Here is a 16,519-nt window from a genome sequence, read left to right as displayed (position 1 = left end):
GGACCAATTGTCTTTGCCCTCAAATCCACTTTTTCTAGCTCAATCAATCATGCACAAAATCATTCAACGCTAGAATTGATGTCCTTAAATAATATTCTGATGTTTGCATGAGGAATCGCAAACCATTATTCACGTACAGAATTCAATCACCTCTCAACATTATTTTTTGTAATAGAAGCAAAACGCCCTCTCACCGATCACTAATAATACTCTCTCATGTATATAAAACCCTTTTATCTTTCAGATGGATCAAGTTTTTAGAAATAGAGTATACAGAAGAATTTGAAGATTTTCCCAACCTACATTTTCTCAATTTCACTTTGAATGTGAACAAATGAAGAAAAAAGGTGATATAATGTATTAATGCATTTGTTATATTATTACTTCAATTAACTATTTGTTGCCTAAAAAATACAATTAATTATACAAACGGCAAAACCCACAATGTTGGTCCCTCATTTCCAATTTCGTCACCAACAAAAGGCCAGATAAGAAGAAGGAAAATGTGCTCTTCTCTTTTATTTCACTATAGATTTAGAGTATAATTAGGATTAATTAAGATCAATTTTTTTTCAAAGGCAAAGTGATATTTATTTATTAAAGGAAAATAAACAAAAGTTGTGGGTTCACATTGGACAACCATACAATAGTGTAGGAAAGAGTTTTTCAAACAATTAGCATATCTTTAACCAAACATGACTAAACATACACATATATTAAGTCTTATTTCTCTTTTGGACCTCCTCCATGAATTCATGCGCTGAAGTGATAATCAAATCTCGTGAAGTGCTTTTGTTCTCAAAGACAAGAAGATTTCTTGCAGTCCAAATTTTTCATAGAATAATTGCTGCCAGTGCTAAATTTTTCCTCCAATGATGTCTTCGTCGTGCTCCTTCCATGAACTGGCTCCATCGCACCCAAAATTCCTCTGAGCTGTTTTGCCCCAGGTAAGCTCCCAGGTCTGACTTTTGCCAAACTTCTTGTGACCTTGGACAATCAATTAAGTAGTAATTTATGTTTTCCCTTAAATTGTTGCATCTAGGACAGATTTCTGGTAGCCTTTCATGAAGTCGACGACAAACTGGGATGCCGTCATGAAGGGCTTTCCACAGGAATACCTTAATCTTCGGCGGATATTGGAGTTCCCACAATGAATTCCAGAGACTCTTTTCCCTGCACAGATCGGGTAATTGGTTAATTGGAGAATGCACCATTTGAAAAGCTATTTTATAGTCAGAAGCCACCGTGAACTTGCCGTCCCTCTCACTTTCCCAGGTAATTCGATCTTCTTCGACTTCCATAATAGCAGTTTGTAAGATTTCTGATGCAATTTCTGGATTGAAATGATTTATGATTATATTCTCCTTCTACTGTCTATTATGAATGAGCTGATTAATCCAAATCAAATTTGGGTCTGTAAATGTTTGCTGTTGTTCGGATATTGACTTCACATTTTTAAGCCACTAATCCTCCATAATTCTAATCTGACAGCCTCGCCCCACTTGCCAACGGATACCTTGTTTGATAATTTTTCTTCCTTTTAGCAGGCTTCTCTAGGCGCAAGAAGGGTCCCGACCTGTGTCATCTCGTAGAAAAGAAGAAAATTTAAAATATTTGCTTCTGTAAATTTTGCTGATTAGAGAATTAGATTTCATGAAGATTCTCCAGTCTTGTTTAGCCAACATGGCTAAATTAAAGGCTTATAAGTATTTAAAACCTAAGCCTCTATACTTCTTTTCTCTGCAAATTATAATCCACCTGATCCATTGTAATCTTCTCTCTGAGCCCCTTTGCCCCCACAAAAAATTTATCATCTTTCTCTGAATCTCGTCTAGCAGTGTGTCCGGGAGCTTAAAACAACTCAAAGTGTAGATCGGAACTGCCGTAACCACTACTTTAATTAATACCTCTCTCCCGCTGATCGATAATAATGATCGCTTCCAAGCCTGCAGTTTCTTATCAACTTTCTCCTTTATAAAATTAAAGGTATGAGTTTTTGATCCATTAATCACTGCTGGCAGTCCTAAATACTTATTTTTTCTACCTACGTGTGGGATCTGAAGTAAATGAGACAAAAATTCTCTGGTCGAACTAGGAGTGTTCTTGCTATAGAAAATAGATAACTTAGAGAAATTAATTACCTGTCCACTAACATCACCATAGCACTCCAGTATCAACTTGTGACATTCTACCTCATTTGCCTTGCAAAAGAGAATGGAATCATCTGCAAAGAATAAGTGGCTGACTATAGGGCATCTACCATTAAATCTTAAACCTGAGATTTCTCTCCTCTATTCTCTTCTGTGGAGCAGATGGGAAAGTCCCTCTACACAAGGTAAAAAAAGGTAGGGGGAGAGGGGATCAACTTGTCGCAATCCCCTATATGGTTTGAAAAAACCATATGGTTGTCCATCCACAGTAACAGAGTAGAACACCATGGTAACACACTCCTTAATCCAGTCCACCCATTTATTACAAAAACTAAACTTCTTCATAATCTCCCAAACAAAAGACCATTCAACTCTGTCGTAAGTCTTACTCATATTGAACTTTACTGCCATCTCATAGTCTCCATAATTTTTGTGTTTTCAAAAAATTCATAAATTCATGGGCAATTAGGATGTTATCATTAATCAGGTGCCCTTTAATAAAAGGCACTCTGATTATAACTAATAATTTTATCTAACATACCCTGTATTCTATGAACAAGAATCTTGAAAATAATCTTGTAGAAAATACTGCTAAGGCTAATCGGACGAACCTGGGTCATGGATTCTGTGTTTGGCACCTTTGGGATTAGCCATATATGAGTATAATTCATTGCTCACAGCATCCTTCCCCCTGTGAAAAAGCTCTTTATGGCAGCATTAAGATCATCTTTAATTATCTCCCAGAAGTGTTAGTAAAATCTTTTATTTCTTCCTCTGTGACCCGTCTAGTAAGTCTTCGATTTTTTCTTCATCCACCTTAGCCTCCAAGTCCTCTAGTTTGCCCGTGGCTGGTCTGGGGTTTGAAGATGTGAACAAATTTCAGAAGTACTCAATAGCAATCTGAGTTATACCCGCGGTGTCTAATCTGAAATTTCCATCAACATCATGCAGCCTGTAAATTGTATTTTTTCAGTTCTGGGTTTGAGTCTTGGCATGGAAAAAGTTGGTTTTTTGGTCACCCTATTTCAACCATTGAATTTTGGATTTTTCTCTCCAATATCTCTCCTCTTTTAAATAGGCCTCAGATAACTCCTCCTTTAATTGAAGAATCTTTGTTCTGTCTGTTCCTGTGCCTTTGAGTTTCTCTTGTTCTATTTGGCTTCTCAATTCTGAAATTTCCTTTTGAGAGTTGTTAGAACTGGATTTTTGCCATTCAACTAGTCCATGTCCACATTTCTTCAATTTTGAAAAGAATTTGAACATTGGAGAGCCTTCAAATTGTGAGTGCCATGCTTCTTCCACGATATGCCGAACCTCCTCACTATCACACCACCTTTCTTGGAATTGAAACCTTCTCTTAGTTTTATGTACCTCTTTATCTACCATCAATAATAATGGATAGTGGTCAGAACCCGAGTATTCTAGGTGAAGAATTGCTGCTCTCGAGTAATCTGATCGAAATTGGAGAGAAGAGAGGCATCTATCTATCCTTTCCATAATAAGATTCTTTCCGTATTGTCAATTACTCCATGTGAACTTCCTTCCTTCATATCCCAAATCCAATAACTCCCTATCATTAATAAAATTATTAAAAGCCTCAATTGATGCAGCTGATTTCTTGCGTCCCCTTTCCTTTTCATGATAGGCGGATATGACATTAAAATCTCCTATCACAAGAAAGTAGGGGCTTGCTAAGCTCTTAATATCTAGGATTCTTTGATACTGATCTGAGCAAATGCTCTTGTCACAGTGTAAATGAACTGCCATTACTTCCTATCGTTTTTTATTGGCAATGTCTAACCAATCAAAATGGATGAAAAAGTCATCACTGGATCGTACTGAAATTCCTCTATCCTCCTTCCAAGCCAGTGCCAAGCCTCTAGAAACTCCTCTTGGATTGACACTTCTCTTCACATTTGAAAAGTTAAACTCTCCTACACAAGCCAATCTTCAATTATTACTCCTCCAACTACTACTACTACATGCAGCAGCAACATATAGAACATGATTAGGACTAGCACCTAAAAACTAAAATTTTAATATATTATTATCATGTTATACATACTATATCTGCTGTTGTAACATTTTTTTAAATTAAAGCTAATAACTTTAATTTGAAAATACTAATACTATAAGTCTATAATCATAGCTAGTATTATTTGCTTTTTATCGGCAGATGAATAAAAAAATAGGGAAAAATTCATATATACCAACTCATCCCATGTTTCTAGTTCATGGTGAAAATAAAAGAACCAAAAATAGCAATATAACTTTCAGCCATAGCAAACGGAAGTGCACAAAATTAGAAATACAACAACCAGAATTGTACAAACAATTTTCAGCCACAAACAAACGGAAGTGACACACATATCATTGCAAGAAGTCAGAGGAGGAGATATGTGCTCAGTTTTACAGGGGAACAAAGTGAAACAAAACCAATAAACCAACCAAACTAGCAATTAGCAGTTGAATAATTTTCTTTTTCCAACCAAGCATAAATCAACACCTTAGTCGTAGCTTCCAGGCTTACAAGGTCTAAGTGGAAGTCAAGCAGTCCAGGCGACCTATCAGCTAGAACCTAGAGCCAAAATAGCAAAATGGAAAGAAGGTAAGTGATCAAATGGTTAAACAGTCAGATCACTTCATTTAAGATGGACAAGTGAAGAGATCTTGAGCAATTAGAGAAGAAAGAAACCCACCATAGTCTCTCAAACTATTTGACATAGCAATCGCAACAACACTCAACAGCCTGCTAGCCTCTGGTGCATCAAGAACTACACCACTTGCACTTTGAGGAGCAATGAGCTAGTGATATACAAGACATTAATCTTTCAATGAAAAATTAGATAGTGTTAAACCATGCCAAAAATTCTTTTACACCAAAACATAACTGCAGATCATAAAAAGTAAAATTTCAATCAAAAGATTTGCCTGCATCACCCAGAAGGCAAAACAAATAAACAAAATAAATTTTTAGGACCATCAGCCATCCAAAGACGACAAATTGCCTCAATTTTAGAAATGAACCTACAAAATAAATTTATTAAGTAACATAAAAGAATAATGTTATCATGATAGTAGAGTAGCATCATTTCAACACAAAGAACCATTTCTCTTACAGTAATGCTATAAAGTGTCTTGTAATTGAGATTTCATGCAAATTTGAACGAAGAGGGCTCAAAAAATAAACAAACCTTTCCCATGAAGAAGCTATAGTGAAATCATCAAAATGCTCAAACTGCATTGACATTTGAAGAAGGAGGTAGCAAAATTAGCACTACCCCTAATACCATCATCACACGCAATAAGGAATTCACCAATTAATTAAGAAATAAGAATTTTGATTCAGTGATGAAGGAGAAAGAGAATACCACTTCCTCTAAAACATCAATACTTTCTTTAAAAGTCTGATTTCTTCCCGTGAATGATACTCACCTCTTCAGGGAACAAATCTGGGTGTTTGGAAAATATTCTGAGCATCAAATCGTTGTATCTGGAAGAAATGGAAACTGCACAAATTAAAAGGGAAAAAGGATTATAATCAATAGAGCACAATAGATTGAAGCTATATACTAAGAGAAATGAACAAACAATAAACCCCTGAAGAAATATACAGTACAAACAATTAATTCATACGTTCCAATAACATTATTAATCCTGTCAACTGCTCTCTCCCTAATTTGTGAAGCTTCCAAATTAGCGATCTAGTTCTGCTTGTGGCCTGAAATGACACCAATCAACTACAGTGAGATCAATTAGAGAGCAGAGTAGACCCCTTTATTATTTGTGAAAATAAGATAAAAAGTCTATTTAATCTATCCTTTGCTTGACGCCAAAATTATGATAGTAAAAACATGGAACAATATAAGAACAACAACAACTAATTAGAAGATTAGAAAACCTAAAATTAGACCCCAAAACCCCCAAAAATTTATAGAACCAATTGAAAATTAATACATACCATCTCCATCTCATTTAGCCATTGCAGTTCATCATCACTATCCAAATCATACACACTTTCGAACTGAAAAGTGAGAGCAAGTTAGAGAATGAGTGAGAAAGAGATGATACAGAACAGAGAATGGTTACCTGGTGACACGGGGTACTCCCTTCGAGCTCCTTGGCGGCGGAACAGCAGCCCGACGGTGGCAGAACAGCGAAGGCAACAAGCCCTAGCAATGGCGGTGGAGTTTCAGCGGCGACCGAGAACCCCCTTCTTCTCTCCTCCATCGCGTTTTCTCTCTTCCTTGAGCTCTCTTTCACTGGCGCTCGACAGCGGTGGAGCCCTAGGCGGCGTCGTCGTTTCTTTCCTTCCTTCCCTTCTCCTCGCTTCTTCTCTTCTTCTTTCTGTGCTCCCCTTTTCTGATTTCTTCTCTTTCGTGTGTGTGAGTTGAGGGAGGATGAGAGTGCGTGAGTGACGGCGTGGTGAGTGGTGAGTGACGAATATGAGTGATTGGTGGAGATGGTGAGTGGTGACGCCGTGAGTGGTGACTGGTGATGGCGATCCCATTCTCTGATTTGGGGGTGATGAGTGGCGCGAAGAAGGGAAAAGCTAAGGGTAGTGATGATCGAGTGTTATGTTTTCAGTGGCTAAGGGTTATGTTTTTTTATTTGGCTAAGTGTTTGTATGCGTTGTATCATTTGGTGAAAATTCAAAAATTTACTAAGTGTTATATATTGGGTATTTGACTTAGATACATTAGGCAACACTTTTGAAGCGCACCCAAAACTTAACAAATAGGCTACTTTTAAAAAGCGCTCTCTTTAATATAAAAGTGTACCCATAGATATTAACATACGGCTACGCTTTATAAGTGATTTCTATAATACCTAAGGCTACACTTTTTAAATGATGTCAGAATTGTGTTTCCTTTTCTCTAAAAAATAGGCAACACTGAAAAAAGCGTAGGCTATTCTATGAATAGGCTACGCTTTTCAAATGTAGCTTAAAAAAGTGTGGCTGAATGGGTGTTTTTCTTGTAGTGAGTAAACCTACTGATATCCAACTTTGTTGCAGTGGCTAGTTACATTCAAGGTAATATTTTTTGTTTCGCATAAAAATATTACCTCAGGGGAATGGGATCTACAGATCCCTTGTATGTTGTGAACTGTCAGGGGATTTTCCATACCCCGATAGTTCCACATCATCATCTTCATGGATCCTTGGGTGCCAAATGTGGGGTGGCATTCTCTCCTTCTTCAGCAGTGCTACCTTCATCTTCTTCTAAGCATATCTTCTTTTTTTCTAGCAGTCATACTTTCTCCCTGAGGACCTCTTTTGCTTCCGGTCACCTTCAAGAATTTTTTTCGAGCTAGTTGTTTCAAGTTCTGTCCCTTCTCCCTATACATAATTGCACTCCTATCCTCTTTACTTCTGAACACAAATCCTTCCCCTTCTCTCCCCATTCCCGAGTCCCCACTTTTTTCCTGGTAGTTTTCCAAATGCTGTTTTTCTATCATTGGCTGCAGCACTTGGATTAGTTGGAGTTCTGGTAAGTGTTCACTTTGTAGTGTTCGGTTCTTACTCATTACCTCTTCTCCTTCATTTTCCTTTCGATTTTGCAGTGATTGGATTGACAAACTAGCCAAACTCCTGATCAGGTTCACTGGAATAGGCTTTGTAACCTTGTTTTGTCTACTCTTCTCATTTATCGGTACCTTAGAGTCAAAATTGTCTTCTGTGAGATTCTCTCTTCGACTTTATTAATCTGATTTCAGCCATTTGCCCCATCTTTCTTCTTTAACCTCTCCTTTTAAAGAATCATCAAGTTGAAAATTAAACATCCTTGCCTTATGTCCCACATAACCATAATAGTTGCAAAAGTTCTCCATCCATTCATACTTCAAACCAACTTCTAACACCTTTTTATTCGGGCCGACTATACGCAGGGATCTTTTAATCGGTCTAGTAATATCTAAACTGATTTGTGCCTTAACTATGATGTGTTCTTTGCCTCAAACTTGGAAGATATACACATCTAGAACATCCCCAAAAGAGCATCCGAGCTTCCATCCTATGTCCTTCATTTTGTAGTGGTCCGGCAGCCCCCAAAATTAAATCCACATCGAAATTTGGGTGAAATCTAGATCTCCAATCTGTTCATCCTCCTTTCACCATTTTAAGTTTAAAATATAATTCTTAAAGAGCCATGATGCATCCCGTTCGACCCTTATGACATCTTTTTCGTCTTGAAAGAAGAATTGGAACACATTCCCACCATGATCAATTACCTTGAATCCTTCTGGTTGTCGCCAAACAGCTTGTATTGCTGGTTCTATTGTTCCTACTGAAAATTGCTTGTCTGCCCAAAGTCTCCCCACCAAGCTTCTAGAACATCTTTCTACCCCTACTTGAATATCTTTCTTCTCTACGACTACGATTGGATCTTCATCATCATAATTTGTGCGTTGACCTGAATCTGAGAAAGCAGCATTCGTTGCCATGATTGTGGTCTATGTAACACACTTGATAGTTGAGCACGTCAAATTGTGAAATTAGGATTACTTCCAAAAAATCCTAGTAGAGCATAGAAAAACCCTATGGGGAACTTAATTAAGATCAATTAGCATCATTTATATTTATTTAGCATATCTATGTATTTATTGTAGGTTATTACGCTTTTATTATTTTGATTATTCTAGTACCTATATATGCCCTTGTACATTGTATCTTTTGATCACACCAAATAACACACAAAAATACCTTCTTCAAACTACTTTCTTCTTTTTAACATGGTATCAAGAGTATAAATTTTCTTTTCTTTTTCTATGAAAATTAGTTCATAGTCATTTTTTTCGGCAATATTCTTTGTCCTTGATTTTTTATCCATTCCCGACGCTTTGGTTCGTCATCGCCCTTCCTACCGTCTTTGTCTCGTCGTCACGAGTCCAACGAACCTAACCCCAACATCAGAAACCTTCAAACGCGCCGTCGCAAGTCGCTGCCGTTGCCTTTTTTCTTCTCCTCTTCAGATGCATTCAACGTCGTCGGATTCGATGCAAGATCAACGGCGTAGAAGCCTCCACGTGTCGCAACCCGCGCATCCCACAGATCCGCATCCAACTTGCGCTTGGATCCGCGTGTTGACCCGAACCAGCCATTTGTTGACTTGCGTGTCAACCCTGCTGAGTTAGCATTACCGTGTTTTTCCTCTTCCATGCAGACACTGCCACGTGTCCTTCATTGCTGATATGGCTTCTCACGTGTCTGGTGACGTGGCACATAGTGAGACCCTTTCTAAGATTTTTTGGTGAGCCTTTTTCAATTCTGCCATCTGTTTTCTCGATTTTTATCCCGATTTTACAATTTCTTCTCTTATTTTTTTGTTTTTGTTTCTGCTATTATGGAAAAATCAGATATTTTTCAGCCTATTCTATTATTCTTAATAACTCCAACTATGCTCATTGGGTTGAAGCTATGAGAGAATTTCTTAAAGGGAGCAAGTTATCGCGCTATGTGACTGGTGATGTTGTTTGTCCTGTTAAGCCAATTGTGATTGAAAAATCAAAAGATGGGACCTCCGAATCTAAGGAGGATGTTGAGAAAGACTTTGTAGAGTAATTGGAAGTTTGGAATAGTAAAAATCATCAGATTATCACTTGGTTTCCAACACCTCTAATCTAGGCATTCATTTAGAGTTTGGGCAAACTGTTAAAGATGTATGGGATCATTTGGCAAAAGTTACACTATTTCTAACCTCTCCAATCAGTACCAACTGCTAAAGGAGCTTTATACCCTTAAACAAGAATGTGGACATGCGATTTTTGGTTTTCTTGCTCAAATGAAAATGATTTAGGATCAATTGACCTCTTGAGAGTCTGTTCTTAAAGATTTCTACTGACGCTCAGGCATATGAAGAATATTGCAACTGAACACGTCTCATACAGTTTCTTATGGCACTTACTGATGATTACGAGTTGATTAGAGCTTCTCTTCTTCATTATAATCTCTTGCCTAGCCTTGAAGATGCGCTTCCTCATCTTAAGTCTGAAGAAACACGCCTGTGGTTGACTTGCTTTGAGAGTGAAACTGTCTTTCCTGCCACCGACAGAAAGGGTAAATTTTGTCAAAATTGTAACCGCTCTGGGCACTCCTTCTCAGACTGTCCTTTTATTGAATGTCGTAAATACAAACAGAAAGGTCACATTGGCTTCAATTGTCCAAAACTGTTCTCCCATTATTGTAAGCTCTTCGAACACTTGATTACTACCTGTCCTACTTGACCACCAACTCTCCTTCTCTCAACCCACCGTCTATCTCTCCATTCAACATTGAGTTTCTTCTTATGCAACTTCTCTCCTTTTCTAGTAATACCTTTGTTGCTCTTTCCACTCCTGCAAGTAATTCCAAATGGTATTTTGATTCTGGTTGCTTTAATCACATGTCTCCTTTGCATCATTTTTTGTCATCTTTGTCTACCACTTCAAATGCATCTTCTATCAACACTGCTGATGGTTTTCTCTTGCATGCGACACATAAGGGTTTTATTTCACTGTCAAATATTAATCTCCCTGATACTTATTTTATACCCAAATTAAACGTTAATCTTATTTCTGTCGGCCAACTTATTGATCTCGATTTTGATGTCAATTTCTCTATTTCTGGTTGTTGTATGCAGGATTATCGAACAAGACAGGTCATCGGGATTGGATGTAAGATCGAAAGATTGTTTGAGCTCGAGAACTTTCATGTTCCTTCTACGTGAAATCTTTGTGTTGTTTCATCTCCTTCTACTATTCTCTTGTGGCATCGCCATCTTGCCCAAAGCTCCTAAAGAAAATTGCGTCCTCTTATGTCTATGGGTATTTTAGGTCAAATTCATAATGAGTCTTTTGATTGCATTTCTTATCAAAGTGCAAAACAATCAGCTTTATCTTTTTATAATAATTCATCTCTTGCTTGTTCTCCTTTTGATTTTATTCACTTTGATGTTTGGGGTCTCACTCTCACTGCTTCTATGGAAGGGGCTCAATACTTTGTAGTATTTATTGATGATTATTCATGTTTTACTTGAGTTTATTTGATGACTAATCATCATGAGCTGCCTCAACTTTATATTAACTTTGTCACTATGATTAAAACTCATTTTTTCAAGGTCATTAAAATCTTCCGACGCGATAATGTTGAATATCGTGACTCCAAACTTTTAAATTTCCTTGTTGAACATGATATTTTATCTGAGTTTTCTTGTCCTGGTACCTCTCAGCAAAATAGAAGAGCTAAACGCATATTCTTGACTCTGTTCGTACAATGCTTATTTCTTCTTCATGTCCTGAGCGTACTTGGAGTAAAGTTGTTCTCACTACTGTTCATGTTATCAATAGACTCTTTTCTTCTGTCTTTGGTAACACTACTCTCTTTGAGCATCTTTATCATACTTCTCTAGATTATAGCTCTCTTTATGTTTTTGGTTGTGTCTGTTTTGTCCTTCTTCAGCCTCATAAACATAATAAACTTGAACTTTGGGCTCGCATGTGTTGTTTCCTTGGTTATGGCACTGAACACAAGGGTTATTGTTGTTGGGATCCTATTTCTTGACGTATTCGTATATATCGTCATGTTGTATTCTGGGAGCATCACATGTTCTCTAGTTTCTCTTCTTTTGAGTCCATTCCTTTTACTTAGTCACCGTTTTTCACTAACCTCAATGTTGATCTTTTTTCAAGTGATGATACTACAGGTTCTATCTCAAGTCAACCTCTTGAGCTTTCTACTCTTCCGCATTCTCCATTTCTCGATGATTCTAGACCGGACGATGTTTCTGCTCCTGCTGTCATGCCTTCTCCCTCCACTCGTTCTTCTAGGATAAGAAAGCTACATCCTCATCTTCTTGATTATCCTTGTTTTTCTACTATTCTTTATCACTATGAACCTACGTCATTCCGAGAAGCCTCCTCAAATTCAAATTGGCAACAATCAATACAGGAAGAAATTCATGCACTTGAAAAAGCACACACTTGGGACTTGGTTGATCCTCCTTCTGATAAGGAAGTTATGGGTAGTAGATGGGTATACAAGATCAAGACTCACTCTTATGGTTCTATTAACCGTTATAAGGCACGATTAGTTACTCAAGGATGTACGTAAGAGTATAGTATTGATTATGAAGATACTTGTTTTTGTGGCTCGTCTCACATCTGTTCGCGCTCTCCTTGCCATTATTGCAGTAAAAAAATGGTCTCTCAGTCAGATGGATATAAAGATTGCATCTCTTAATGGGGAAGAAGGTTTATAGGAAATCCCCCCCGGGATATCCTTGTCCCTCTAGCAAAGTCTATCTCCTTCATAAGGCACTTTACGGTCTTAAGCAAGCTCCTTGTGAATGGTTTGAAAAGCTCAACACCACTATATGCAATCTCAGTTTCACTTGCAGCTCTCATGAGAATGCTCTCTGATCTTTATTCGTAAAAGTGAACGTGAGGTTATTTTTCTACTTTTATATGTTAATGACATGATCATTTTTGGAGATGATGTTGATGGTATCTCTGATCTTAAAGCATCCCTTCACCATACTTTTGAGATGAAAGATCTTGGTTCTCTCAGTTATTTTCTTGGCCTTGAAGTCATATCCATAGATGATGGTATCTATCTCTCTCAAGCTAAGTATGCTTCGGATCTTCTTGCTCGAGCCGACATTACAGATAGTCATACTGAGTCTACTTCTCTTGAGCCTAATGTTTGGTTTACTCTTATAGATGACACTGTTTTGGATAATCTTACTCTTTATCAACAGTTAGTTGGAGGTCTCGTTTACTTGACTGTCACACGACCGGACATCGCCTATCTAGTTCATGTTCTTAGCCAGTTCTTGTCGGCTCCTCGTGCTACTCACTATGCGGCAGTTCTTCGCATTCTTTACTACATTAAAGGCACTCTATTTCATGGCCTTTATTTTTTTGCCCATTCATCTTTAACCTTTCAAGCGTACTCAGATGCTGATTGGGCTAGTGATCCCACTGATCGTCATTCTACTATTGATTATTGTTTGTTTCTTGTTGACTCTCTCATTTCATGGCGAGTCAAGAAGCAAATGTTCATTGCTCGATCAAGTATCGAAGTTGAATACTATGCTCTCGCTGACACCATTGCTGGGGTTGTCTCGATTCGTTGGCTTCTCGAAAACTTGGGTGCTCCTCAATCCTCCCTAACTGACATTTTTTATGACAACTACAGTGCTATTCTAATTGCCCATAATGATGTTTTTCATGAACGCACCAAACACATTGAGATTGATTGTCACTTTGTCTGGCAACGTCTCCTTATTGATGTTGTTCGTCTCATAACTGTTGGAACTTTAGATCAGACTGCTGATATCTTCACGAAAACATCATCCTACTCGTTTTCGGACTCTAGTATCCAAACTCAAGATGGTATTCTTAGCTCGCACTTGAGTTTGAAGAAGAATGTTAAAGTATAATTAGAATCAATTAAGATCAGTTAGCATCGTTTATATTTATTTAGCATATCAGTGTATTTATTGTAAGTTATTACGCTTTTATTACTCTAATTCTTCTAGCACCTATATATATTCTTATACATTGTATCTTTTGATCACACCAAATAACACACAAAAACATCTTCAGACTATTCTCTTATTTCTAACAACTTCAATTCCTAACATATACAATTATACAAAGGGCTAAACCCACAATACTGTTTTCTCATTTTCAATTGAGAATGTTTAGGAGGTCAGCACTTTTATTTAAATTTGGCCAGCACTTATCCAGCAAAAGGAACGTGAATAATCACACACCATTAGATGGAATTTTATACTATTAAAATATCAATATAATAACTAATTGATTACTACAAATCATAAAACTTGCTTTCTTCTAGCATTATTCTTTATAATTTCGTCACCAACAAAAGGCCAAATAAGAAGGAAAAGGTGCTCTTCTCTTTTATTTCACTATAGATTTTCTTGCTTATGTGCCCCCCACTAGTTGAGTGTGGCATCATGAAACAAGAGGGGGGTTGGTGCGTTAATATAATGACGCTCACGTGTGTGCGCATCAGAGTGAGTGGTGGGTTTGGATAAAATAAAGAGCACACACATACAGATTCTGCAGTCAGCAATGGCAGCCTGACAAGCCCACAAATAGAAAGTTAAATAGCATAGCTTGACTAAATGCTCCATAGCCACTCACCATGTGACCATATTTTCGAAATTGTTGGATCTCTTTCGGTATATATCTCTTCACCTTAGCTTCTAGAGTGGGAGAATAAGTTGCGTTGAGAATGAGCCTTATAGCTAGCTCGCAATAGCTCGCAATTGAGTGCTCATAATATATCACAGTGGTAGGGCCAGTAATTTTTGTGATTTGTAACCATTAAATAACTATCAATAATAATTTTAATTGTGTGAGATTTCATCTAATGATTAAGGATTACTCACTTTTCTTTTGCTGATTACGTGCTGACCTAAAGTTGCTGTTTCCTAGACTTTTTCTATTTTATATTTGTTTTATTTGTTGCCCTGCATTTCCTAACAAGGAATAAAGATTTTCTCTTTCGCATTATAATCTCATCAAAAAATGCAGAAATTTTGTCTACTCCTTTAAATTCAATGCATTAAGAAGGAATGAAAGCAGTATATCGGCGCTCTTACTTCCTTTCTTCATTAATTTTCCACGGGAAAGTATCCATCCATTAGTAAATAAAGGTAAAGGTATATAGCACTAAAGCTTAAGTAATATTATAAATTCTATTATAAATCACACGGTTTGATAACATTTAAGTCTAGAATATCAATTAAACAGTAACAAGTAGTGGTTGATGAAGAAGGAGCATATGATCATGACATCACTAGAATTGTAGCTGCGAATCGCGGAGTTGACGAAGGAGGAGGCAAGTTAACTGTTCAAGTAGGAAAGAAGCTATACATAAGGAAATCCCTGATGTGCCCTTTACAGAAGGCATATTTACGTAGCAAGGCTTCTTTGTGAAAGCCAACTTTGTGGAGAACCCTTTGAGAGGCCTCATTTTCAACCTCCACCAAGGCCTCCAATCTCACCACCTCCGGAAACTCCTTCAAAGCTTCCCGTACGGCCATCCTCAGAGCGGCCGTGGCTATCCCTTTCCCCCAGTGCTGCGGCGCCACCGCGTAGCTCACATGCGCTTTGCACCGGTAATCACCCGACCCGGGCCTCACCGAAACGTATCAAATGGAGCGGTCATGGAGGCATATAGATCGGCGCCATGGATGAGGCATAGCAACCTTCTCTATGTAATCGATTGCCTCTTGTTTGGATTTGATGGAGTTCCATCTCAAGAAGCGCGTGACTGTATCATCGCTTCCCCATGTAAGCAAGTCATCCGCATCAGATACCTTAAATGGACGCACACAAATTCCTGCTTGATTGTTGTAGTTTTCCATTTATTCCAGGACAGAGTTATTGAAGAAATTCCAGTATAGACGCTAATATACAGTAGCAGTGACTGCCTACGTTGAACCTGCTTGCTAGCTAGAATTCATTGAATACTACATACTACTACTACTGTTTGATTCGGTCAACAAAGGCGGGCGCGGATACCCTTCAATGCATGTGTGTGTGGGTCGTCGTGTCCCTTCTCAAAGTGAAAATGAAATTGGCTCCGCTGAGGACTACTCAGGGCTATATACATGTGCCAGTCATAGCTTATTTCATGAAATGATCAATAAATTAAACACGTACAATAACCTAACGACATATCCATCTATCTACTTACTTGAAGAATGAAGATTCTTTATTTAGGGTTATTTTTCTCACATTAAATTGACTCCTACAACACCATTCTATTCTTTATTTTAACTTCCTAACAAATAAGGACAAAATAATAATGGAACTCTTTATAAACTACAATTTTTATTCACTTATATTCCCTTAATAGTTGGAAAATAATTTATCACTTGAACATGCATGCCACGGATCAATTTTTACTATTGACTGATGATAAAGCGGATCTTAACATGAATTTCTCAATATCATCATATCAGTAGCAAAAATCATATACACTTAATAACTTGACATAGTAGTTAAATTTTTATTGAAAAGATCTTTTTACAGAGAAGTCGCCGGATGAATCAGATCAGTTCATCAATGAAAAAATTCACCTTACCATGTTAAGTATTTGTTTCCAATAATTAATTTGATACAGTAGTGAGGAATCCAAAAAATTTTCTATAAATAGAGGATAAAGTATTATTTAGGGATATCAACGGCCAAAAACTTTTCAATACCTAGAGAATAAAGTATTACATAGAGATGTTAACGGGGAGGGCGGAAAGGGGAGGTACGTTTCCAAACCCCAAAATTCCCCGTCTTAGCTTTGATCTCTGTAGGAGTGTAGGAGATAACTGAGCCCATTTTCTATTTTCCCTTTTTTCGCG

General features: G+C 37.5%; 3 protein-coding genes across 4 annotated transcripts; 1 reads left to right on the top strand and 2 right to left on the bottom strand.

Moving 5' to 3' along the window:
- Positions 4,883-6,999, bottom strand: LOC107640309. Of its 2 annotated transcripts, XM_021103476.1 has the most exons (6): positions 6,240-6,998; positions 6,112-6,174; positions 5,787-5,871; positions 5,586-5,659; positions 5,345-5,388; positions 4,893-4,955 (listed from the first exon to the last, which is right to left on the bottom strand). In XM_021103476.1, the coding sequence occupies exons 1-6, from the start codon at positions 6,378-6,380 to the stop codon at positions 4,925-4,927; spliced, it is 438 nt and encodes a 145-aa protein (XP_020959135.1). In that variant the 5' UTR covers positions 6,381-6,998; the 3' UTR covers positions 4,893-4,924. The 2 variants fall into 2 exon arrangements, with proteins under 2 accessions (XP_020959134.1, XP_020959135.1); XM_021103475.1 differs by having other exon boundaries at positions 4,883-5,388; positions 6,240-6,999.
- Positions 12,602-13,567, top strand: LOC107640308 (uncharacterized mitochondrial protein AtMg00810-like). The gene has a single exon (XM_016343840.1). It carries the CDS (start codon positions 12,602-12,604, stop codon positions 13,565-13,567), a length of 966 nt encoding a protein of 321 aa, XP_016199326.1.
- Positions 14,229-16,513, bottom strand: LOC107643240 (uncharacterized N-acetyltransferase YoaA). Its single transcript, XM_021123285.1, is given in 2 exon segments — positions 14,229-14,885; positions 14,987-16,513. A coding segment is annotated over 1 exon segment (516 nt). The 5' UTR covers positions 15,527-16,513; the 3' UTR covers positions 14,229-14,885; positions 14,987-15,010.

The sequence above is a fragment of the Arachis ipaensis genome, chromosome B05 (assembly GCF_000816755.2).
Source record: "Arachis ipaensis cultivar K30076 chromosome B05, Araip1.1, whole genome shotgun sequence".
NCBI lineage: Eukaryota > Viridiplantae > Streptophyta > Magnoliopsida > Fabales > Fabaceae > Arachis > Arachis ipaensis.
The sequence above is the reverse complement of the archived record's forward strand: the minus strand, read 5'-3'. Positions and strand labels throughout refer to the sequence as shown.